Source organism: Leucopleurus acutus (assembly GCF_964270905.1).
Source record: "Leucopleurus acutus genome assembly, chromosome: 2".
NCBI classification, from domain to species: domain Eukaryota; kingdom Metazoa; phylum Chordata; class Mammalia; order Artiodactyla; family Delphinidae; genus Leucopleurus; species Leucopleurus acutus.
Window position 1 is genome coordinate 59,696,757 of NC_139143.1, and position 26,861 is coordinate 59,723,617.

Genomic DNA, 26,861 nt, shown 5'->3' on the forward strand with positions numbered 1-26,861 from the left:
CGTGTCTACTGGGACAAGCATAGCACAGCCAACCGCAGCCACTCTTGCCATCCCCTTGGATTCTGTAGTTTCTAGGATCTCGGCTGGAGAAGGCAAGGAAATGCCACCTGTGCCTGGAGCTGTAGTTTAGGCCAAGTCCTCTTTCTGAAGTCGTCAGTGTCAGGACGTGGGCAGAGGCTCGTGCTTCTGTCTTCTCCCATCAGGCCTTGGACAACAGGGGCCGAGTATGGGTGAGCATTGCTGAGTGATGCCAGGGAAGTGTGGGAAACCACGCAGAAGGATCCGATCTTAGAGCTTCTAAGACAAGGTCCTGTCCAAGATGGGAGACTCACATGGAGGGGAAGGTCAGGGAGGATCCCTGCGATCCAGCTTGACGTGGCCCTGATTTCCGGGGTTCCTGAGGAATGACCTTGGTTCAGGGTGAAGGTTGGGTGAGCAGCATGTCCTGGGGTGGCTGGAATTCAGAGGCTTGTGCAAATGGACTTTGCATTTACTGTGATGCACCTGGGGCTATGGGCTCAGAGCTCCGGCTGCTTTGCAGTTAGGAAAGCCAACTGTGTCCCCATTACCCTTCTTCAGGATAGACGGGAAAGGCCCCACTTCACATCACGATTTCTGTTGTGTTTTGTGCCATAGGAGAGAACACAGTGTCTCCAGAAACCTTCCAGCATCCTGATGGGCAGAAGGTTGTTTCCAAACCGCAGGTGAGAGGACAGAGCCCAGCAGATGCGGTGCCCACTCTGAGCTGTGGGTTTCCTTCAGTTGCCACGGTTTCACAGATGCCTTCCTGTGCCTTGCACCAGCCCTCTCTTCCATGTTTCATCTTGTTTCTTTCTACACCAGATCCTGCGAGGTGGAGAGGAGGCTTGTTCCGGTTCATGTTCAGTCCTGCCAACCTGTATCCATGGGGGCAGGGCCGGCAGGGCTGGGTGTAGCTTTGAGCTCACACATCTGCTCCCTCTGTTGCCCTCTTCTTACTGTTGCACCGAACACTTGCTGTGATCTGCCCCACCATGGAAGACCCTTGATATTTCTTTCTTCCTTTTAATTTTTACCTTGCTTTATTCCCAAGAAGGACCTACCACAGTTGTATCTCTTCTGCCCAGGTGTGCTGTCAGGTCTTGGAGGGAACCACTTCTAAGTAATCATCCAGCCAGCTGTTGAATGAATGAATCCCTTCCCTCCAACAGCAGGCATTGCTGGTCCCAAACCTGCCTGGCTGGAGGCGAACTTCCTCAAGTTGTAACCGGGCTGCAAGGCTTAAAACACTTTTATGCTTTACTTTTTTTTTTTCTAACTGAAAAATTAGTACGTTATTGTTATAGAAAACTTGAAAAATGAAGAAAAAGTGTCATATAAAGAGTCAAACAGACATCACTCAGAAGCCCATAGTCAAATATTTTCGTTATTTCCTTCTAAAATGTTTTCTATGTACGGGTTTCTCCTGCTATCCGAATGTAGAGCCTTTCCATGAAACCTTTCGTAAGTCTAAATGGCATGAAGGGAAGAAGCAGTTACCTCAGTACACATCTTGCCAACAATGCACAAAATAAATCGAAAGGAAGTACAGGTGCTCACAGATACAGCTCAAAGCTATGGCATCTTGATGCGGAGATGCTGAGCGTAGTTTCTGGGAAGGAGCTTGGCAGGCCACTCTCACTGCTTGGGGTACGCTCTGCCTCTATAACGGCTCCTACAAAACAAACGCTGAATGCTTTTTTCACTTTCTGCCTTTTTTTTGTAAAAGCGAAAATCCTCTTTGGACTTTTGTTTGGTCAGGGAAAACAGGTACTAATGTAGGTCTTTGGTAAAAGCGAAGTGGCATAATGCAAACTTTCAAAAAGTGGGGGAGACCTGTCTGTGTATATACGTGTGTCTATAGATGTGTATACATACACACATGTGTTTTTAAATGGTTAAGAACATAGGTAGGTGAAACTTTAGTTTCTATTTATTTAATACTATAAAATAGAGATTTTCCATGTCATTCCCAAATAAGATTTTTAATATTGGTGTGATAAAATCCATTGTATGGAAATACCATCACTCATGCATTTATTCATTCACAAATACTGAGCTCCTACAACATACCTGGCACTGTTACAGGGGCTGGGGGTACACAGGGAAGCAGACAAAGCCTGCCCTCCTGGGGCTTCTGTTCCGTGGAGGTGACTGCAAATAAACCACTGTGTGCATGAGAGATGTTACTTTACACGGAGTGGAAGGGAAGGCATCTCTGAGGTCAGCATGGAGGGTGGACGGAAGCCAGGTGAGTATTCAGGGAACAAGTGTTCCAGGCAGAGGGAATAGGGAGAGCAAAGGGCCTATAATGGGACTGACTTGGAGCAATCGAGGAAGAGCATGGAGTCACTGTATCTAGAAAGTGGGGAGCAACAGGGGAGCAGGCTAAGAAGCAAGACCAGAGAGGCAGAGAGAGACTGGGTCATGGAGGGCCTGGTAGGCCCTGGAAGGAGCTCAGATTTTAATTCATCTTTCCCCCATTGTTAAAACACTTCAAGTGTGTCTCTTTTCTTTCCTACTCTTTCTCACTACTCCTCCCTTCTCTTGCCCTTCTATGTAAAACACAATGATAGACATTCTAGTATATAAGCCCTTGTCTGTTCCTCAAATTTATTCAAATAGGAGAAATTCCTAGAAGGAGAGTCAGACTGCTTAAGTTTAAATCCTTGCTCTGCCGTTTACTAGTTATGTGACCTTAGGTTGCTTAACCTTTTTTTTTTTTTATAAATTTATTTATTTTTGGCTGCGTTGGGTCTTCGTTGCTGCACTTGGGCTTTCTCTGGTTGCTTCGAGCGGTGGCTTCTCTTGTTGCGGAGCACGGGCTCTCCCCACTGCTTTACTGAGCAGGTCAGGTGAGGGAGTACGTGTAAATGTGCCTTTGCAACCTGTCAAGTGCTAATAAAAATGCTACTTCTGGGCTTCCCTGGTGGCGCAGTGGTTGAGAGTCCGCCTGCCGATGCAGGGGACACGGGTTCGTGCCCCGGTCTGGGAAGATCCCACATGCCGCGGAGCAGCTGGGCCCGTGAGCCATGGCCGCTGAGCCTGCGCGTCCGGAGCCTGTGCTCTGCAACGGGAGAGGCCACAACAGTGAGAGGCCCGTGTACCGCAAAAAAAAAAAAAAAAATGCTACTTCTGTTTTCTTTAATCCCAGGTGCCACTGATTCCCAGAGTACGAACTATTTCTGAGAGTTCCACTGTATCAGTCAAGGAGGATGACGGGGAGTCCTCCAATGAGGCAGAGAAGAAAAAGTCTTCCGAAAACACCGCCCAGAGAGGAAAGCTCGGAAACGCGAAGGAGAATACAAAGGTGGAGGGATTCTTCTGTTCCCAGATGGCAGAGCAGAGCTGGGAATCTGGGCTTTGGTGGTGCCCCTGCCCCTCCTGTCTCACCAGCATCACAGGTGGGGGAGGCTGGCTAATCTCATATTCAGGGGGAGAAGCAACCCTGCAGGCCACAGAACTCGCCCTCCTCCCTCCAGGGCTTGGGGTTTGGCTGGCTCAGCTGGTTTCGCCCGAAGCCCGCCGGCGACGCGCCCCCCTCTGGAGATGAGGACGCATCTGACAGTCCTGACTCTGAGGTAACCTGGGCAGGGAGGGCGTGGAAGTTCCCCCTTCCAGGGGCCCTAGGAGGGTCTGGAGCTGGCATCTCTACCCTGGGCCAGGTGAAGCAGGTTTAGTGATGGAAGATTGTGGGAAACAAATTGGTCCAGTGAGGGGAAAGGCAGATGATGAAAGGCCTTAGAAGTCAGGATGAAGAATTTTAACTTTCAAGGGCCAGGAGTTAACTTGGATCATTGAGCAGAGGACCGGCATAAAGAAAATGGAACTTGGGGGAGAGAAGGCCAGCATCTGGCCGCCGTGTGGGCCCTGCAGGAGTACAAGCAGGCAGCACCGGTTTATTTACCGTCAGCGACACCTTCCTTTCTGCACTAAGCAGGAAGCCCCCCGAGCATCTGCTCCTCCCGGGCCCAGCCCAGGCCTCTCCCCGACGCCGCCCCCAGCTCCCCAGTCTCTGCCGGACGCCGGCACCTTCTCCAGGGACACAGGTACTGCCAACCTCATGTCCTCTGGGCTGTCTGTGGTCCTCTCTGCACTCCCTGGGGGCGTGGGGGTGCCTTCTGGGAGTGGGGACTCCTCTGTCCCGAGCAGCGGGAACACCCCTGACTCATTGCTTCCTAGGTGGCAGTGAAGCCCGAGGATCAGCGTCCGGGGCGGGGAGAGCCGAGGGCACGGGGAATGGAGGCTTGTTGGGACCTCAGGTGAGCAGCCCACCAGCTGCCTCTGTGCGGACTGAACTTTCACGTGGGCTGCAGGTGCCGCCCTGTGAGGGCCTGACTCATGGAGGATATGGAGAAAGCTTCTGTATTAGTTTGCTAGGGCTGCCAGAACGAGGTATCAGAGACTGTGCCATTTAAACACCAGAAACTTACTTCCTCCTGGTTCTGGAGGCTGGAGATCTGAGATGAAGGTGCCGGCCGTGTGGGTTTCCCCCGCAGCTTCTCTCCTTGGCTTGCAGCTGGCCATCTCCCTGAGTCTTTACATGGTCTTACCTCAGTGTGTGTCTATGTCCAAGTTTTCTCTTCTTATAAGAACACCAATCATAATGGGTTAGGGCCACTCTAATGGCTTCATGTTACCTTAATCACCTCTTTAACTTTTTTTTTTTTTTTTTTTTGCGTTACACGGGTCTCTCACCGCCGTGGCCTCTCCCGCTGCGGAGCAGAGGCTCCAGACGCGCAGGCTCAGCGGCCATGGCTCACGGGCCCAGCCACTCCGCGGCATGTGGGATCTTCTCGGACCGGGGCACGAACCCGTGTCCCCTGCATTGGCAGGCGGACTCTCAGCCACCGCGTCACCAGGGAAGCCCCCTTAATCACCTCTTTTTTAAATTTTATTTATTTATTTAAAATATTTATTTATTATTATTTATTTTTTTTGCGGTACACGGGCTTCTCACCGCTGTGGCCTCTCCCGCTGCGGTGCACAGGCTCCGGACGCGCAGGCTCAGCGGCCATGGCTCACGGGCCCAGCCACTCCGCGACATGTGGGATCTTCCCAGACCAGGGCACGAACCCGTGTCCCCTGCATCAGCAGGTGGACTCTCAAACACTGCGCCACCAGGGAAGCCCTTAATCACCTCTGTAAAGACCCTGTCTCCAAATACATTCTGAGGTGCTGGGGTTAGGACTTCAACATATGATGTTTGCGGGGAACAGGAGTTAGCCCATAACTGCTTCCTTAGGTGATGTCTAGAGAACAGCCTTGGGACTTCCCTGGTGGTCCAGTGGTTAAGACTATGCGCTTCCACTGCAGGGGTCGTGGGTTCAATCGCTGGTTGGGAAACTAGGATCCTGCATGCCATGCGGCATGGCCAAAAAAAAAAAAAAAGAGAACGGCCTCTTTCCCTGTCCCAGTAGGAGCCAGAGTTCACCAGTATCCTTGGCAAGGGCTGTGATAAACTCTTGATGAATTGTCCACACCAGGATGGATTTCATGCCAACTGCTAGGAAAACATGTTTATTTCTTGTGGCCTGGTTACAGCACTCTTGTAGTATTCCAGGTCTTTCAAAGAATAGGAGGTTACATTTTATGATCCTATTAATACATTTATTATGGCCTTTTCTTCTCATGCAGCAGCACCAAGGCTCTGCAATGCCACCCTTGACCCAGGGGTTGGCTGTGCCCACTTGAACCACATTTGTTTGTTCAAGATTCCCTGAGCTCTATCACATCTGCATCTCTTGACCAAAGTTGATGCTCAGGGAAGCCCTTGATGTTCTGGAATCTGGGGAGTGGTGACTAAGAGGATTTTCCATTATTTTCCATCACAGGGTGTTTCCTCTGGGCTCTACTTCAACCCTGGTGTTCTGCTTCCCCCACCCACCTTGAAAGGGGCTGTCCCTCTCTACAACCCATCTCAGGTCCCCCAGGTAAGGAGGCCCTGAGGGAGAGGGGTTAGGAGCATGGGTTCTGGATTAAGGAGACCCAGGTTTATATCTTACTTATAACAAATTACTGTGCCTGTGTTCTTGAGCAATGACTAACCTCTCTAAGCCTCAGTTTCTGCATCTGTAAAGTGGGGTTAGTAGTAGCTACCTCAGCGGGTATTTGTGAGGATTAAACCGGAGCATGTATGTGAAGGGCCTGGCACTCAGAAAATGCTCAGTCAACGTCACTATTATTAATATTTCACTTGACCTTTCGTAAGTCTTGAGACTCAGGAGAGACAATTGGTGTTGGTGTCAATGGTGTGGTTGCACCAGGGCTGTGTCTTGGGGGCGAGGGGATCATTGCAAAGTTTGATTGAAGCTAAACTCCCTGCTTCTGCATGATCTGAGGCAGACTGCTTGTTCTGATGCATTACTGGCCTCCCTTCTATATAAAGTTGAATTTCTTTCTCCTTATTTAAGAGGTGAAGGTGTTGGGTGAAAGCAAATACTGCGAACACCACCATGGGAAGCCAAATACAGCAGAAGGGTTTCTAGACCCTCAGGATGCCCAAGCTCAATCCAGCCAGTCAGCCCTGGTCGGAGGCATGCTTGGGGCTATAATCTAGTGCCACGCTTGTTCTTTTCCAGCTCTCCATGGCTACCAGCCTGAACCGGCCAAATCGCCTAGCTCAGCGCCGCTATCCAACCCAGCAGTGACGAGAAGGACCACCCATCCTAGGCTGGTCTCCCTGAAGCACAACTTTTATGTTGTTCTCGTTTCTTAATCTCCCAGCCCCTCTGCCACATCAGGGCCCCCAAGAGGGTTGTGCTAGCCTGTTGCCTCCATGGGGCATAGAGAACGCAAGAGGACAGGGTCTCCCAGGACATAGCTCAGTTCAGTGTCTTAAGATTAGCTTCAGAATGATGGTGCAGATGGCTTCATCGGATGGAAAAACTGGGCATAACAGCAGACTGGAGGTGAGCAGAATGCTGTGGCAGCAGCACTTAGAATATGGCTTGAGATCCTCGGGAGATTCAGGGCCTAAGAATCCCACTGCTGGAATCAGTGATGACGCCACTGGGCTCAGCAGCAGGAAATGACTGGGGGAGAGGCACTCAGGGCAATATTCTAGACTAACTTGCACAGGCTCCGGACGCACAGGCTCAGCGGCCATGGCTCACAGGCCCAGCTGCTCCGTGGCATGTGGGATCTTCCCAGACCGGGACACGAACCCGTGTCCCCTGCATCGGCAGGCGGACTCTCAACCACTGCGCAACCAGGGAAGCCCTAGACTAACTTTGACTTCTTCCTCAGCCTTAGTTACAGACCAATTCATGGCTCTAGTTAGCAAAAGAGTTTTGAATCTCAGAAACTTATCATTGTTTCCCGTCATCATTCCCTCTTGGGTGACATTTTGGCAGTTTCCGTCTTGGTTTTAGTTTTGTGCACATTTTTTATGTGGTTCAGATTAATTATATTTCTCTCACTTTCTTAGCTGGTCCTATTTTTCCACATTCTGGCATCTGGCTATCAAGTTAGATTGCTGTAGGCATCATATTGTCATGGTAACTACTGAACCTAATGATGCAGATGGATGGAACATCAGTGTAATAAAGGATGGAAAATGTTCCCTAAAAATTCACTCCTTCCATAAGAGAGGAGGAATGAGTGCCCGAGTTTGTTAATACCTCCCTTCCTGCCTTGGGCCTTTGCAAATGGATGTTCGGAGGGTCAGAGGAGCGGGAGGGAGGAGGGGGACATCTTGGAAATTTCCATTTCTCTTTTCAAACCCACAATAGGAGTAACTCTTGCTGTTTGTCAGATTTGCTGAAAATTGTTCCTCACAAAGAACATTCTTTGTATGTGTAATTGTACATACAGGTTTTGTACTTTAACGTAGTATGGTTCTGATGTTGATAGCGATTAAACCACATAATTTTATAGCAGATGCTTGTCTCCGGCTGGTTTTTGCAGAGGGAGAGAGCACACTGAGTGGTCTCTTCCCTGAAGTCTTTCTAATAATGGTTTCATTGTGTGATAGGTGCGAACAGCTGGTAAAAGCCCTTTGTTAACGAAGAATCTAGGGAATGATCCTCTTAACTTCTAAGTCTACCGCTATTTTTTCAGTTAAAAAAATATGGACAAAAGCTCCTCTGATGCAAATTGGTTACTCTGTTAACTAAATATTGCATATTCTGTTCTCTAAAAAGTTTATTCATCTCTCAGATTAAATTGGGAAATGTGTGCACCAGTGTTTTGCATCTAGAAGGCCCTCAGTAAGTGCTGTTCCCTTTTTCCCTAAAAAAGACTGCAGCCCCTTCAGTTTGGTATGCTGACACCCAGTGGCGGTACCATGTCAGTAGTTTGTGAATTTCATAGGCACCAAATTGTTTAGACTTGAATCCTGGCTCATCCACAGTTCATCTTGTAGTCTTGGACAGGGTTATCTAACTGTCCTGTGCTTTAGTTCCCTCATCTATAAAATGAGGATGATAATTACCATAGTACTTACCATATAGGGACAGTGCAAGAATTAAAGGAGTCAAGCTCTTAAAAAAGTACCTAGTACATGCTAAGCATTTTATGTGTGTGTTTTAAAAAAATTATTAGTATATAATCTAATAAGTAAAATTGCCTTATCTTGTTGCCTGTGATATTAAACTACGGATTTTTCATTCTTTTTTTTAAAAAATTATATTTTTGAAGGATAGTTGATTAATTCCTATTGCACAGCAAAGTGATTCAGTTATACATATATACATTCTTTTTTAATATTCTCTTCCATTATGGTTTATCACAGGCTATTGAATATAGTTCCCTGTGCTATACAGTAGGACCTTGTTGTTTATCCATTCTGTATATAATAGTTTGCATCTGCTAATCCCAAATTCCCAACCCATGCCTCCCCCACTCCCCCTCCACCTTGGCAACCACAAGTCTGTTTTCTGTGTCTGTGAGTCTGTTTCTGTTTCGTAAATAAGTTCATTTGCGTCATATTTTAGATTCCACGTATATGTGATATATGGTATTTGTCTTTCTCTTTCTGAATTATTTCACATAGTATGGTAACCTCTAGGTCCATCCATGTTGCTGCAAATGACATTATTTCATTCTTTTTTATGGCTGAGTAGTATTCCATTGTATATATGTACCACATCTTCTTTATCCGTTCATCTGTTGATGGACATGTAGGTTGCTTCTATGTCTTGACTATTGTAAATAGTGCTGCTCTGAATATTGGAGTGCATTTATCTTTTCAAATTATGGTTTTCTCTGGATATATGCCCAGGAGTAGGATTGCAGGAATCACAACTCTATTTTTAGTTTTTTGAGGAACCTCCGTGCTGTTCTCCATAGTGGCTGTACCAATTTACATTCTCACCAACAGTGTAGCAGGGTTCCTTTTTCTCCACACCCTCTCCAGCATTTGTTATTTGTAGACATTTTAATGTTGAGCATTCTGACCAGTGTGAGGTGGTACCTCATTGTAATTTTGATTTGCATTTCTCTAATAATTAGCGATGTTGAGCATCTTTTCATGTGCCTGTTGGCCATCTGTATGAGATTTTTCTTTCTTGATACAGGTGTGTAATGGGAAGAATAATTTAAAATTACTTCTCAATAGGTGTTCTTATGACTAAGCCAGTTTCTCTCCCTGAATCCCACCTGCCACCAATGTTAGGTCATGTGGCTTAGTGCCCCCAGGAACAATGACATAGGGGAAGTCCTACCCCATAAAAAGAAGCACTTTAGAGGAGGAGAGTGAGGACCAAAGAGGAAGGTAAAGACATCAGATGCCTGTGTCCTCACTTCTGCCTCCTGTTGGGATTATTCATGGAAAAAGAGTGACTACAGTGTCAACAAAGCAGGTACTGAGATTAGTTACTTCCCAGGCACAGGAAGTAATATGTGCAGCAGTGGACACATTTTATGAGGGGAAAATCAGAGGGTTTTATGCACTAGAAAGGGAGGAGGCCATGGTACTTATGCTAATGTATGATTGGAAGCTTGTACTCTGGCAAAGTCAGAATGCATCTATTAACATGGAGCATGGTTGGTTAAAACAAGTCGTGTCGTGCATTTCCTGAGGGCTCAGGAAAGAGCCCTCAGTTGGGCCTAGTAAGGGTATGATGAACTGGGGTCTCTCAGAGTTCTTAGTTGTTTATCAGCTTTTTTTAGTGGTCGTGATGGTGGTGAGTTTGCTAAAGGTCATGACTGTTTTAGAGCTTTAGGGGTTAAAACCAGTTGTGGTGAAACAAAGCAAATGCAGCTGTAAGAAGAAAATACTTCGTTCCTCCTTTACAAGGTGGAAGCTTGGGGAGTAGAACAGGTTGTGCTAGAAATATGCTGCTGGGAACGGGGAGCCTGAGAACACTGGGCCCTTTCCTCATCTATAGCTCCCGAGAGGCTGCAAGCCTCTGCAGGCCAAGGAGAAGCTGGCTTTGGCTTGGGAGCCATAGCATCTTGGCCTTGGGTTTGATCATGGTCTGAGGCAGAGCCTCCAGCTCCCTGCAGTCTGGTGTATGTGGACTCTTGCAGGCAATGATTGCACAGTGTCCCAAAAGGCCACAAGGGACCAGTTGTCCCCTGCAGATGCCAGGTCAGCGTCGGGCCAGACCAGCTACCTGCAAGCGTAAGGCTGACCGTGTCAGCCATAGGCCTTCTTTCCCATCACCACAGGCCATTTTAGGGAGAGGAGATAAACAGAATTCTCTCTCTTTTAAAAAAGGAATTACCCAAAGACACTGTTTAAAAGGGAAGAAACTGATATATTGTTAATTGGCAAGTTTGTTTGTGCCCCTACTCCTCAATGGGGTATGAGCTTGGAGGAAGAATAGTTATAGGAAATAAAGAAGCTACATTTTTCTTAAAAAACTGAGTGGTAATGTGCAAATTTGCGATCCTGCTATACACATATAATTTAATATTTATATGGAAACACTTAAACCTAATGTTCCGTAATTTGGAAGAGAATAAACTGTTAAATTCCATGTAAGTGTCTTTATCACATATCACCATTCCTGCCTTCTGTCTAATCCCCTTATATGGCTATAAAACTGCAAACAAGCCTGCTTCCTCAGTCACCTATACATACTCCTCTTTCAGCCCTAACTCAAGCTTCAGGTTGCTCAGGATCAAAGTCTCTGCTAGCTTTTTTCTTTACCCTAGAAATCTCCTTTCTCTTTGGTTTCTTCCTCTGAGCAACCAAGAAGGGCAGGAGACTGCATCCACCTCTTCACTAAAATCAGAATATTTTCTTCCCACAGGAAATATGCAAAGCACTCTCGCACGTGAAAAGAATAATAGGTGTGTAATTTGGGTCTCTCCACTCACAGAGGTTCCTCTGACACTTCCCCCACCAAGAGAGTGGCATGGAAGTGCCTTTTCCCCTCTTGTTTTTGTCATCTTAAACTGGAAATTGCATATGGCATGGTCTGCATGTAATAGGGTATTAGGTACTTACCTGGGTTTGCCTCAAACACGGCCTTCAACACTGCCTGCTCTCAATGAAGTACTTATACCAGGCACCATTCATTCAGATCCTTCAGAAATGGTTTCTTAATGAGATTTAAAGTTATTTTGAATAAGGATTTAGAGCATATTAAACTGTTTTCGTTGCAGTCTCACTAAGTAGAGGAATCTGCTTCCCATACTCTCTTCCTTTTTATATGTGTCTCCAGGTAATGGTACTTTGCAGGAACTAGGTCAACAGCAGTGCAACTCAGACTTGACTGACCCATGCAAATGTTGTTCTTTTAATGTGAGATGCCTTCCTGGTGTTTATCCAACTTAGAGCCGATTAAGTATCCCATTTTTAAAGAATCTCAAGAGAGAAGGATTCCATGGATTCCCCTGAGGTTTCAGGCTAGGGTTTCACACTCTCACACATTATTAGGAAGCTATTCCTGGTACTTTCCACCCAAATCACTCATGTGGCTCTTTACGACTCTCAGCTGGTCCTCAGCAGAGACGGAAAACAGCAGCTCCCCACCACCTGTGCCTGGAACTCTTCCAACGTTCTGTAAGCCCATTAAATCATGTCTCAGCTTGTGAAATGAAGGCTTACAAAATGGGGTTTTCTTGACTAAAGTTGGGGATTAAACCAGCTAAATGCTTGGAATCTTTTGGTAGCTATGGTGACCAGACATTGTGAATTGCAGTAACAATAGAAATATATTTATTGAGTACTTATGTGATAGGGGCCGTGCGAGCGCGGATGCTAGAGCCAGACAGTTATCGCGAGACCCCGAGCGCGGCCGGCAGTCAGCCTCGCAGTGGTCCTCCAGGCAGAGGGTGCGGTGAGAAGCGGATCGCGTCCTTCTCCCTCGGGCCCTCCAGGGCCTCTGGCTTCGGGCCTGGCGGGTGAAATGGGAGGCCCGGGGACAGGCTGAGGGCTGTGTCCCGCAGAGCTCTAGAGCCCTCTCCACGGCCGCCCACTGGCCAGGCCCAGGCCTGGAACAGCAGGCCAGGGAGCAGCAGCGAACCTCTCCCACATCCCCACCTCTGCGACCTAATGGTGGTGGCATCTCCATGGGTCACAGTCCGTGGACGCTTCAGCAACTGGAATATATGGACACTGCCACTAAGGTAACAGCTTCAACCAGCTTCAGTCTCTCTGTTGAAGTTTCAAAAATTGGTCCAGCTGGGATCAGTTGTCTACCCCTAGGCGGTGGCCAGAGGTCAGGGCTAAGTTGCAAGGACATTGCACATTATTACTTTGGGTCCACCTCTGTGGTTGGCGCTATTCCCAAAGAGGGGCAATTGTGAGCTGGGAGTTAACCTGACTGGTATTTGCTACATGTATTCCTATTGATCCTAAGCAAATGATTCTTTCCAGTTTAAATGAAAAACCTGAGGGACTTCCCTGGTGGTCCAGTGGGTGAGACTCTGTGCTCCCAGTGCAGGGGGCCTGGGTTCGATCCCTGATCCGGGAACTAGATCCCTCATGCATGCCGCAGCTGAGTCCGCGTGCCACAACGAGGATCCTGCGTGCCGCAACTAAGACCCAGCGCAGCCTAAATAAATACATAAATATTTAAAAAAAAAAAAAAGCCTGAGGGCCAGCTGGGTCCTGGGAGCCTGGCTTCCTCAGTGATGATGGCTGGGCAGGGTCTGGCCCTGAGGGTGCCACCAGCTGACATCTGCCTCCTCAGCCGGGGCTGGGCACTGGCGGGAGGACCCAGACTGGGTGCTGGATGAATGCTCCCCGGGAGGGTAACTGACCTGTGCAGGGACCCCTCCTCTTAGCCAGGCCTGGACCTCGGAGGGGGAGAGTTGAGCCTTGGGACCTTGTCCTTTCTTGTCAGAAAAAAGAATAATGTTTATTTTAGTGGAGGTTTACAGGAACATGGTGACCTGACCATGACCTGACCTCAAGAACAAAGAATCTGACACCAAGAAGTCTGCAACAACTAATCATGCCACTCCCTCACCTTTCCTATAAAGGGCTTGCTGAAAGCTTTTGGGGAGTTCAGGGTTTTTAATGCATGAGTCACCTGTCTCCTTGCATGGCCCTGCAATAAACCTTTCTCTGCTCCAAACTCTGACGTTATGGTATTGTTTGGCCTCACTGTGCGTCCGGCACATGGACTTGCGTTTGGTAACACTTACTTTGTGTCAGGTGCTGTGATATACATTCTATGAAGTATATAGTCGTATTGCAACGTTTATAGATGAGGAATCTGAAAATTCAAGAGATAGATTAAAAATTTGTGCAAGGTCACACAGCTCGTAAGGATGGAGCTGGGATTAGAATCCAGGTAGTCTGGCCTCAGAATCTCCGCTTTCAGCTACATTGTCCCTGGACGTATGTACATTTATTGGTTCACTAATTCATCAAATATTAATTCAATGATGTGTCAGGCATTGCACAACTTTCTCAACAAGGTGGTCTTCACACTTAAAACACTCAAAGTCTAGTGAGGGAGACAGACAAATGAACACAGAAATTACTGCCTAATGTGAGAACTGTTGTACTTAAAAATATATTTAAAAAACTTAGTTACCATGATTTCCTTCATAATGTAGGGATGTCATGTATTTATATAATTTGCAGGCTAATATATAATATGTTCAAATCCACATACTGCTAGTTACAATCAAGGTGAAGTTTGTTGCTAGTGGGTAGGAAAGCAAATATAAACATTCGAGCCAAAGTTTAAAGAGGCACTAAGCTGTGGAGGGTGAGCATGAAGACTGAAGGAACAAGGGTCATGGAGCATTGTGATGACAAGGGTCATGGAGCATTGTGATGAAAAAGGTCATGGAGCATTTTGATGACAGGGGTTATGGAGTATTGTGATGACAAGTGGCATGGAGCATTGTGATGACATAGGGCATGGAGTATTGTGATGACAGGGGTCATGGAGCATTGAGATGAGAAGTGTCATGCAGCATTGTGGTGACAAGGGGCATGTAGCATTGTGATGAAAAGGGGCATGGAGCATGGTGATGACAAGGGCATGGAGCATTGTGATGACAAGCGTCATTGAACATTGTGATAAAATGGGGCATGGATCATTGTGATGGCAGGGGTCATGGAGCATTGAGATGAGAAGGGTCATGGAGAATTGTGATGACAAGTGTCATGGAGCATTGTGATGACAACAGTCATGGAGCATTGTGATGACAAGGGTCATGGAGCATTGTGATGACAAGGGCCATGGAGCATTGTGACGAGAAGGGCATGGATCATGGTGATGAGAAGGGTCATGGAGCATTGTGATGGGAAGGGCATGGACCATTGTGATGACAAGGGTCATGGAGCATTGTCATGACAAGTGTCATGGAGCATTGTGATGAAAAGTGCATGGAGCATTTTGATGACAAGGGTCATGGAGCATTGTAATGACAAAGATCATAGAGCATAGTGATGACAAGGGTCATCGAGCATGGTGATGAAAAGGGAATGGAGTATTGTGATGACAATGGTCATGGAGCATTGTGATGAAAAGGGCATGGAGCATTGTGATGACAAGGGTCATGGAGCATTGTGATGACAAGGGCCATGGAGCATTTTGATGACAATGGCATGGACCGTGGTGATGACACGGGTCATGGAGCATTGTGATAACAAGGGCATGGAGCATTGTTATGAAAAAGGTAATGGAGCATTGTGATGACAGGGTTTATGGAGCATTGAGATCAAAAGGGTCATGGAGCAATGTGATGAAAAGAGCATGGAGAATTGTGATGACCAGGGTCCTGGAGCATTTTGATGAAAAGTGCATGGAGCATTGTGATGACAAGGGTCATGGAGCATTGTGATGACAAGGTTCGTGGAGCATTGTGATGACAAGGGTCAAGGTGCATTGTGATGACAAGGGTCATGCAGCATTGTGTTGACAAGGATCATGGAGAACTGTGATGAAAAGTGTCATGGCTCATTGTGATGACAAGGATCATGCAGCATTGTGATGACAAGCATCATGGAGCATTGTGATGCCAAGGGCAGGGAGCATTGTTATGACAAGGGTCATGGAGCATTGTGATGCCATGGGGCATGGAGCAGTGTGATGACAGGGGTCATGAAGCACTGAGATGAGAAGAGTCATGGAGCATTGTGATGATAAGGGGCATGTAGCATTGTGATGCGAATGGTCATGGAGCATTGTGAGGACAAGGGTCATGGAGCTTTGTGATGACAAGCGTCATGGCGCATTGTGATGTCAAGGGCATGGAGCATTGGCATGACAAAAGTCATGGAGCATTGTGATGCCAAGGGCAGGGAGCATTGTGATGAAAAGCATCATGGAGCATTGTTATGACAAGGACATGGATCATAGTGATGGAAAGAGTCATAGAGCATTGTGATGACAAGGGCATGGAGCATTGTGATGATAAGGGCCATTGAGCATTGTGATGACAAGGGCATGGAGCATTGTAATGAAAAAGGTCATGGAGCATTTTGATGACAGGGGTTATAGAGTATTGTGATGACAAGTGGCATGGAGCATTGTGATGACATAGGGCATGGAGTATTGTGATGACAGGGGTCATGGAGCATTGAGGTGAGAAGTGTCATGCAGCATTGTGGTGACAAGGGGCATGTAGCATTGTGATGAAAAGGGGCATGGAGCATGGTGATGACAAGGGCATGGAGCATTGTGATGACAAGCGTCATTGAACATTGTGATAAAATGGGGCATGGATCATTGTGATGGCAGGGGTCATGGAGCATTGAGATGAGAGGGGTCATGGAGCATTTCGATGATAAGTGTCATGGAGCATTGTGATGAAAAGGGCATGGAGCATTGTGATGACAAGGATCATGGAGCATTTTCATGACAAGGGTCATGGAGCATTGTGGAGACAATGGTCATGGAGCATTGTGATGACAGGGATTATGGTGCATTGTGATGAAAAGGGGATGGAGCATTGTGATGACAAGGGCATGGAGCATTGTGATGAAAAGGGCCATGGAGCATTGTGATGATAAGGGCATGGAGCATTGTGATGAAAAAGGGTCATGGAGCATTGTGATGAAAAGGTCATGGAGCATTGTGATGAAAACGGCATGGGGCATTGTGATGACAAGTGTCATGGAGCATTGTGATGACAAGTGTCATGGAGCATTGTGATGAAAAATTTCATGGAGCATAGTGATTACAAGGGTCATGGAGCATTGTGTAGAAAAGTGCATGGAGCATTGTGATGGCAAGGTTCATGGAGCATCGTAATGACAAGGGTCATGGAGCATTGTGATGAAAAATTTCATGGAGCATAGTGATTACAAGGGTCATGGATCATTGTGATGACAAGGTTCATGGATCATTGTGATGACAAGGTTCATGGAGCATTGTGATGACAAGGGCATGGAGCATTGTGATGACAAGGGTCATGGAGCATGGTGATGGGAAGGGTCATGGAGCATCGTGATGACAAGGGCCATGGAGCGTTGCGATGACAAGGGTCTTGAAGCATTGTGATGAAAAGGGCATGGAGCATTGTGATGACAAGGGTCATGGAGCATTGTGATGACATGGGTCATGAGCATTGTGATGACAAGGGTCATGAAGTATTGTGATGAAAAGAGAATGGAATATTGTGATGACAAGGTTTATAGGGCATTGTGATGACAAGGTTCATGGAGCATTTTGATTACAAGGATCATGGAGCATAGTGATGACAAGTGTCATGGAGCACTGTGATGAAAATGGAATGGAGTATTGTGATAACAATGGTCATGAAGCATTGTGATGACAAGTGTCATGGAGCATTGTGATGACAGGTGTCATGGAGCATTGTGATGAAAAGGGCATGGAGCATTGTGATGACAAGGGCATGGAGCATTGTGATGACAAGGGTCATGGAGCATGGTGATGGGAAGGGTCATCGAGCATCGTGATGACAAGGGCATGGATGATTGTGATGACAAGGGCATGGAGCATTGTGATGACAAGGGGAATGGAACATTGTCATGACAAGGGTAATGGAGGTTTGTGACGACAAGCGTCATGGAGCATTGTGATGCCAAGGGCAGGGAGCATTGTGTTGAAAAGTGTCATGGAGCATTGTGATGATAAGGACATGGAGCATGGTGATGATAAGGGCTATGGAGCATTGTGATGACAAGAGCATGGAGCATTGTGATGTCATGAGGCATGGAGCATTGTGATGACAAGGGCATGGATCATTGTGATGAAAAAGGTCATGGAGCATTGTGATGACAGGGGTCATGGAGCATTGTGATGACAAGTGATGGAACATTGTGATGACAAGGGTCATAGAGCATTGTGATGACAAGGGGCATGGAGAATTGTGATGACAAGGGCATGAAGCATTGTGATGACCAGGGACATGGAGCATTGTGATGACAAGGGGCATGGAGCATTGTGATGACAATGTCATGGACAATTGTCACAAAGGTTATGGAGACATGTGATGACCGAGACATGGAGCATTGTGTTACATGGAGCATGGAGCATTGTGATGACAAGGGCATATTGCATTGTGATGACAGGGAATGGAGCATTGTGATTCCAGGCATCAGGGAGCATAGTGATTACAAGGGCATTGAGCAATGTGATGTCCGGGGTCATGGAGCATTGAGATGCCAATGACATGGAGCATTGTGATGCCAAGGGTCATGGAGGATTGTGATGACAGAGGTCATGGAGCATTTTGATGACAAATGCATGGAGCGTTGTGATAACAAGTGTCATTGAGCATTGTGATGACAAGGGCATGGAACTTTTTGACAACAAGGGCATGGAGCATTGTGATGATAAAGGCATGGAACATTGTGATGACAGTGGTCATGGAGAATTGTGATGATAAGGGGCCTGGAGCTTTGTGATGACAAGGGGAATGGAGCATTGTGATGACAAGGGCATGGAGCATTTTGGTGAAAATTGCATGGAGCCGTGGCCTTGGCAAAGAGGATGATCTGATTTACATATGCCAACCTGCCATCACAGAGTCCCTGCTTGCTCCTTCTGCCTTGTCCAAGATCCTGAGGCAGAAAAAGTTTGAATATTGCAGTGGAACTCTCTGAGGGAAGGCTACAAGGTGAGGAGTGTGTGTGAATTATGTGGGTTTGCACATACATGTACGCCATCCCATGGGGACCCATTCTCAATGGGTCTCTTTTCAGCTTTTCCCTTTTCTAGACCTTTATTTCCTCTTTTTCCCAGTTACTTTTTATCTGGAAGACAGCCTCTCCATTAAGCTGGTATTGTGGCTGATAGTGTGTAGCTCTCCATGGAGTCCCATTTACCAGAATAGGGTATGACATATCGTAGGTCAATAAATCTGAACTTTTGGCTAGAAAATTTTAGCCAGGTATTATGTTCCATCAGTCTCGGTTCTTAGAAATCAATGGCCTGGACTTTTAAAACATGTCTCTGAGTTCTAAGAGCCAATGTAAAGGATGATCACTGACTGTTTCTTTTTCACTGTCCTTGTGTTCTACAATCATGATTTGACATCACGAGGAGACCTCTTTGTCCTGGAGGAGAAATAATTTGAGTTTTGGGCTATTAGATTTTATTTCTACTTCTCTGAGTATTTGGATGAATTACCCATGAATTGAGAACAAATCACAGCCTTACACTCATGACTTCTTTATGTAAATTTTCAGTGTCTTCTCCTTGAAGACAGCAACAAACTGACCCCCAACCTCACAGATGGTGTTAGTCATCCTGATAACGCACCTCAGTTAACATCTCAAGTCGGGATCCAGTTGCACTTGCTTTGTGCGACAGGTATTCGAACGACAAGCTGCAGATACATTGACATTTGCTAAATCAAATTAGTTTTAAAATGAACTGGAGTGGCTTGCAATTTGAAGGTAATTGATGTTAAGCCCCTAAAATTAAAAAAGTGATTTGCAAAGAAAACAATCACCCCAAATGTATCTCTTACTTTGTAGAGGCTGTCTTTGCAGTCTCAGGGAAGGCACTGTAGTAAGAGCGAGAAGACTTCCACTTATAGGCTCACATCTCCCACGAGCTAAACTGGTGACTTTAAGTAAGTTAATTGAATTTCTCTGTGTCCCCAAACTTCTCAGCTAAAAACTTGGATTTGCTCATTCAACAAATGAATTAGGACCTCCCATGATAGACAGGTGAAAATAAGGACTAGCTCTCAAAGAGCTCACAGATGAGATGGGAGACCAGGTGACCAAGTGTATTCCAAGATAGCTGTTGGTCCAAGGAGCTAGTGATGTGCTCCAGAGGCCCCTGAGGCTGCCTACCAGGGAAGGAGGTGATTGGAAATTTCTGGAGGAGGTAAATTTATGGATGAAAAGACCATGGACCGGATAGGTTAGTCAATTTTCCTAAATCCCCTTAATTAAAGTTTTGGCTTCCAGGCTGATGGTCTTTTCCTTTGAATATGAGAACATAATTTAAAATGTAAAGCCTTTTTACTATTATGTTGAGAGTGTGTCTGTAGTAATAAAAACATCAATAATAATAACTAAGATTTTGTGCTAGGCATTGTTCCCAGAGTTTGCATGTGTTTAGTCATTAAACTCTCTTCACATACAATGAAGTAGATATTTTGAAGAAATTAAGCACAGAGTTCAAATAACTTGCATAGCATTGCACAGCTAATGATGGAGCCGGGAAAGCATCGTGCTTGGTGCTTCACATATGTTGTCTTCTTTAATCCTTAAAATAACTCAAACAGGTAACTTTATTAGCCTCACTTCACAGATGAGAAAATGAAGGCACAGAGAGTTTAAGTAACTTTCCCAAGATCACACAGTAATAAGGGGAGCTGGGATTTGAACCTAAGCAGTCTGGCCCCAGAACCTAGACCCTTACCTTCTGTTCTCTTAGTTTAAAGCAGTTGAATCTGTTCTGCAAACCCAAGCAAGACCACTGAAACTTATTTCCAGTTTGACACTGCCATCTCAGCTAAGGTGAATCTCTGCTCCTCTGCTTCTCTGCTCCTCTGTAACTGAGGAATATTACTTATTATCTTAAGTGTTTATGCATATGTCTATTTTTTCCATTAGACTTGTGACTTCTCAGGGACAGGGGTGATACAATTTATTCATCTTTATATTTCCAGCACCTTGTACAGTGTCTTATGCCTAATAAGGGCTCAGTATTCAAAACAGACCTGAATGAATAATTTCCCATCAGGAGAACTTGAAAACTGTTTGCAAGAAAATATCCACAAATTATTTCTGGCCTAGAGATTGCCATGTGGGGTCATCCTATGGTTTGATCCATCTATGCATCTTTAGAATTTGAGACAGGTCTTGGTATATAGAAAACATTAAAAAAAAAATCCATGAATGAATGAATGGCTTAGTAAGGGAGGCAAGAGGCGCAAATGAGAATCATTGCAGCTTTTGGGAAACTGTCCATGGGAGAGGAGATAGCAATCTCTGGGAGAGGGAGCACAGGCTCCTAGCAGAGACCCCCAGCAGGCAGCCTTCGTGGCAGCTGATGGAAGGGAGGCGCCCGCTTGAAGTCAAGGCCAGTGATATTCTGCACTGACAGCTCCTCATTTGACCCTCAGGGGTGCTTATTTCTGGCAGAAGCATTTCTTGGTTTTAGAAGGTACTTCACCCCTTTACAACCTGTGTAATTGCTATTGGAATGCTTTGCCCTGGTAGTGTCTTAATTATGTCAAATTTTATACCAAGGGCTTTAACTTAACGCTGCATTTGCAATTCTAAGACCCCCTCCTCTTGGCACTGCCAGGAAACACATTTTCTAGATGTGGGACATGCTGACCCAGAGCTTGCTTTTGCATTCTTCCACAAGGAGGGGTGGGGTGGGGACAGGATCCGGGGAGCCAGGCAAAAGGAGACGTGTGTCAGGAGAATAATCTCAATGCTTCTAGAAAGAAAAACCCATCTCTAAGTTACCCTGCTCCAAGCGCTGCTTGGATGGAGGTTGCTTGGATAATTGCAGGATCCGAGGCTGTTCGCGTTTAGTTAAATTATATAGTTTTGCTCTCTGTGGGTTTTACAAAAAAGCCACCTTTTTATTATCTGCCTTTCATCAAACAGAACATGCCCCTAGAGTCACCTTTCCTCTCCCCACCATGCCACCCCAATAACGAGAAGGAAGCCATCTGCCAAGAAAACAAACACAATATAAAAATTACACAAATACATAATCCCCAACCCAGAAGGGAAGGAGCAGCTGCCACCTGGTACCAAGCAGAAAACCGTTTAATGTTTATCCAGAATAGAAGGTCCCCCAACAGGCCGTAATTCCTCTGTGGGGTGGGGCGGCTGAGGGGAGGTCAGGGATGGGAATCACCTCCAAGGTCTGGGTCTAAATAGGGACATAATGGGAATCAATTCAGCGAGCTCAGTGTTGCTGCCTCCTGTCACGGGGTGCATTCAGGAGGCACCTGAGGAGGCCATCAATCTGTCACCGGAAAGGGGAGAGGAGCGGGGAGATAGGAGGCAATTGGAAATGAGCATCACTGGGGACTTTTCCTCCAGCTGGAAGTGTCGCTAGAGAAATATGGAGCAGAGCCATCCCCAAGGTAAGGTAAATGGGGGCTCTTGCCCCTGGCCTTGGGGAGTGGTGCCTGGGAGAGATGAAAATCTGCTCTATCGCATTTCAGACAAGCCTCTTTTCTTACTCCTGATCTGGTCTTGGATTGGGATAAAATTTTACTCCCCTTGCCTGAGAAATGCACTTTCCAATGCTTCAGCCGACTCAAGGCTTGCACTGATTTATATATAACTTGTATCTAATTCCTTAATCAAATGCTCTCTGACTGAATAGGAATGCAGTTATTAGAAATTGTGCAGTGCATGAGAGCGACTCAATCTTCCGTTTTATTGATAAATCAGCATGTTAAAACAACGATGCCCGCCGACATGACAGTTCTTTCTAAGGAAGAGGCAGTTTACAGAGCTGTGTAAATCAGACGTGTCCTTACGCTGTGGTTGGGGAGACATGATATGGCAAAATGTCTACCAATAAAGTGGAGTATTACAGCAAATTACCCAGTTTATACATGCAGGCGAAGCGTCGTTTCTCTTGCCATGTTCGAGAGCCGATAAAGCTTGCAAATGTGATGGGAGCCACTATTTCTGCCTCTGTGCAGCTGTTTATCAGCAGCCTTTTAACACATTTTCACATATTAATGAGGTGGCATAGCAATTCCAGAATTAGAACAGTGGGATGTATCATTGTCTGCCTTATCTCAAGATATGCCTGCTGTCAACATCATTACCAGGGTGTGCACCACGGAAGATGGAAATTTTGGTGGATGAACCATGTGCACGTGACATCTCCTTCCCTGTGCCCTCAACCTCCTCATCTCTGATCATACTTGCATTGGCCCTGGCACTGTTATTTGCAGGTCTTGCTGCATTTTGCAAGTTTGTCTTTTTGTTTCATTTTTTCTTTTATTTTAATCAAAGTATAATGGTCTTATTATATTAGTTTCAGGTGTAAAATAGTGATTCAATATTTGTATACATTATAAAATGATCACCATGATAAGTCTAGTTACCACCTGTCACCATACAAAGTTATTCCAATATTATTGACTATCTTTCCTATGCTGTACTTTACATCCCAGTTATTTATTTTATAACTGGAAGTCTGTACCTCTTAAACTCCTTCACCTATTTTCACTCATCCCCCCTCCCCCTCCCCCTGGCAATCACTGGTTTGTTCTCTGTGTCTGTATGTTTCTGTTTTGCTTTGTTTTCTTTTTTAGATTCCACATAAAGTGAAATCAGATGGTATCCATATTTGTCTTTCCCTGTGTGACTTATCTCACTTAGCAAAATGCCCTCTAGGTCCATCCAGGTTGCTGCAAATGGCAAGACTTCATTCTTTTTTATGGTGAGTAATATTCCATTACATATCTATATCTATATCACATCTTCTTTATCCATTCATCTATTGATGGATACTTAGGTTGCTTTCATGTCTTGGCTATTGTAAATAATGCTGCAATGAATATTGTTTCATGATTTATGTGTCAATAGGGCTTGAAAATTCTTCTTTCCTTCTCCATTTTCTAAAATAGTCCCTGGCGTTTAATAGGTACTCCATAAATATTTAATGAATGGATGGGTAGGTGGATGGATGAAAGTGTTTGTTTCCTCAGAGACTAACCTCTGCAGGCACAGTCTACCTGTCATTGTGGCTTCAAGGAACAAAATAGGTATGAGGCATGGCTTTCCTTGAACTTGCATACAAATGGTAAAATGGCAAATGAGATCGCTGAATTAAGAGCCATCAGAGAACTTACAGAGCATTTAACCTGGAGATTTCCAAACACAGGTCTGCAGCTGGGGCCAGAACAATGCAAAGTTTTCACCAGTTTGCAATGAGATGAGAAAATTAAAAATACAGTGAGTGTTCATGGATCTACATGAATTCTCTGCTAGAATTCTTAGATTAGGTCTTTCTACTTTATTTGGCATTAAAACATCCTTTCTTTTATAAAATGATGGTAATAGTGGATGCTAGCCTTTACTTGGCAAAACGAAAAGATCCTAAGTCCCCCACATTTTGGGAGGTTGGGGAGGGGAAGTTTAATTAGTCTGTGAAATCCCAAAATCTGGAGCCATGGTTTAACTCAACTATTTTGAAATAGATGAAATAGATAGTCTTTTGAAAAAAATTCACTGAAACCACCCTATTGGTTTTAAGTGAGACACTGGGCTGCTTAAAAGAATTAGCTCATTTCAGCAAATGATAAGATGCCTCAAGCCCTACAGGCACCTCTCTGTCTTGTCTTTTCAGAGCAGGGATCCAGGCTGGGCCACATGAGTCTTGCAGTAATGCCATGACTAGGCTATAGGAGATTTCCTAAATCCAGGTCAGTCCCTGTAACAGGAGTACAGAAGCCAATACATTGATGTCTCATACATTTTCTTCTGTTGCAGACGTAGTTGCTGCTTTGTCTTTAGGTGAAACATATATATGCTCCGACTGTGTAAATACAGAGCCCCTCTCTGAGCTATGAGAATTCTAGTTGGTGTGGGAAAAAAAAGACTCTGCATAGACACATCTGCACAATCACGTGTCCTTTCTCCGAATCCCCTCAGCTCCTACTATCTATGCCACACAGCATAGCCCTTGGTTTTTACATTGTCTTCTGTGCTCTGTTTATTATTCACAAGTCTTATCTCCCCTAAAGAATGGGAACACTCTATTTGAATCCTGTTATTAATTGATAAATTTTATTTTTGTCAACACAATCTTTTTTGGAGGCTGTTGGCCGCTCACGGTTCTACATATGTCAGGGAGATCAGAGATTCTGTCGACCTGGTTTCCAGCCCTGGCTCTGTGACTGGTGGATGACCAGTGTACGAGTGAGCACTGACTCTCACAGCACCTGGATCCCTGTCACTAAGAGGGAGTAACAGCACTGAGCTGCCTCATGGAGCGAAGTGCTATATGCATTAACTGCGTAATGATGCTAAAGCTCTTTGAGAATATAAACGTGAAACATTATCATTATGGTTAATACTAGTCTTCGGTTTTCAAGTTTTTTTTCCTTGAAGAGGAGAGGCAGAAAGATTATTTAAAGAAACAGTGAACAGAAGGGTACAGTTTGTTCTTAATTCATGACTGACTTTGATCAGAATGTCATAAGCAGTGGGAATGCGGTCTTGAAGTCCTGAAGGTAACTATTTCTACTTCAGGGCATGAAGGCTTCTCTTTAGGAAGAGAAATAGTGTTTCCTAAAAGCTTCTACTACAAAAGAGGCCAAGCTGAGTAGACAGAGCTGGCCTCAGTCTTGAACATCTTGCCATGGAAGGACCCAGAAGCAGGAGAGACTGCAATGATTTTTTAAAGTCCCTACAGTTTTTTTAGAACTTCAAGAGTGAAAGGATTCTTGGAGATCCAAAAATCCTTGTTCAGTGTCCTTTCCACTTGTCACAGGCATCGGTGGATCCCCAGTGGTATGTCTCCTATTGCTTCTGTAACAAATTACCACAATCTTAGTGGCTTAAAGCAACACAAATTTATTAGTTTGCAGTTCTGGAGGCCACACGTCTGAAAAGAGTCTTAAGGGGCTAAAATGAAGGTGTTAGCAGGGCTGGTTCCTTCTGGATCCGGTGGAGACTCTGTTCCTTGCCTCTTTCAGCTCTGGTGGCTGCCCACATTCCTTGGCTTGTTGCCATATCACTGCAATCTCTGCTCCCATCATCACATGGCCTTCTCTTCTCTATCAAATCTCCCTCTTCCTCCCTCTTATAAGGAGCCTTTTGATTACATTGGACCCCCCTGGATAATCCAGGATAATCTCCCCATCTCAAAATCCAGACCAAGGGAACAGTAACAGCCATGAGGTCAGCACGCTGCGGGGGATGCAGGAGGAGGGGGCAGTAGGAGAAGAGCTCGCTGAAGGGTGTGGTGGTGGAGTGGGTTGGGGGGGCAAGGTCATATAGGATTATGGGCCAAGGTCAGGACTTTGGCCTGTACTCTAAGTGAGAGGGAAACTACAGTTGGATTTTGAGCAGAGGAATGACTGACATGATCTGACTTGCATGTTTCCAGGACCTCTCTGGCTTCTGGGTGGAGACAGGAGGCTCTTGCAATAATCTAGGCAATAGGTCATGGTGGTTGGATCAAGGTGGTGGGAAGTGGTGGATTTCTGGATATATTTTCAAGGTTGAGCTGTTAGAATTTGCTGATGAATTGGCTGTGGGGTGTGAGAGAAAGACAGGAGTAAAAGTTGACTCTTAGGTTTTTGGTTTTAGCAGCAGGAAAGTGGGGAAAAACTGCAGGAAGAGAGAGATGTGGGAAGAAGATGGAGAGTGCGGTATGGACATATTAGGATTTGAGAATTACAAGTGGAGATGTGTCAAGCTATGCAGCTGGATTTGCTAGTCTATGGTTCAAAGGAGAGGTAGGGAAAATCTTCAGAAAATAAATACTCAGAACCTATAAAGCCTGCTTACTTGTTAAAGGACGAAGGAGAAGCCCTTTAATACAACATCTAGGATTTTCTATGGGTTGGTTTTAGCCTCATCTCTCATTGAGCTCCTACACCCAAGGTTTCAATCACTGATATTTTTCAAAACCCCTTGCCCTTTCATGCTTCATTGTCTCTACTTGTGTTGCTCCCTCCACCTGGAATATGCATCCCTCCCTTGCCACCAAAATCCTATTCATCCTTCAAGGCCTGTGAGCCTCTTCTGATTGCTTTAGTTGAAATCCATCATCCCCTCCTCTGTGCTCCCAGGTAGACAGATGGTGTGTTCTCCGTCTACCTTATATCTGACTACTTGTGTTTGTCTATATCTCTACTAGATTGTGAGTTCCTTGAGAGTAGGGAAGGACCATGGTTCATTGGTCCTTATATCTCGAAGATGTCTCCAAGATGGAGACAGAAAGGGGTGTGATCCTGAAAATCAGAATCCTCAGTCTGTCAGTTTACCACTACTGGTTTTGAGGTAGAAATGCATGAAGACATGGCCAGACAAGAGTACACTATTGATGACTACACGTTGT

General features: G+C 45.5%; 1 protein-coding gene across 8 annotated transcripts in view; it reads left to right on the forward strand.

Moving 5' to 3' along the window:
* The window catches only part of SEC16B (SEC16 homolog B, endoplasmic reticulum export factor), a 40,374-nt gene extending 32,113 nt beyond the window's left edge, over nt 1–8,261 (forward strand). For 3 of the 8 annotated variants that reach the window (XM_082834332.1, XM_082834330.1, XM_082834331.1), the window contains exons 20-26: nt 637–704; nt 3,173–3,328; nt 3,501–3,599; nt 3,956–4,067; nt 4,201–4,280; nt 5,853–5,951; nt 6,600–8,258. In XM_082834332.1, coding sequence (XP_082690458.1) covers nt 637–704; nt 3,173–3,328; nt 3,501–3,599; nt 3,956–4,067; nt 4,201–4,280; nt 5,853–5,951; nt 6,600–6,668 — 683 coding nt within the window. In that variant the 3' untranslated portion in view covers nt 6,669–8,258. Of the gene's footprint in view, nt 1–636; nt 705–3,172; nt 3,329–3,500; nt 3,600–3,955; nt 4,068–4,200; nt 4,281–5,852; nt 5,952–6,599 lie in introns of all 8 variants that reach the window. The other 5 variants (XM_082834334.1, XM_082834333.1, XM_082834335.1 and 2 more) reach the window with 4 other exon arrangements.
* Nucleotides 8,262–26,861: the final 18,600 nt, after the last annotated feature.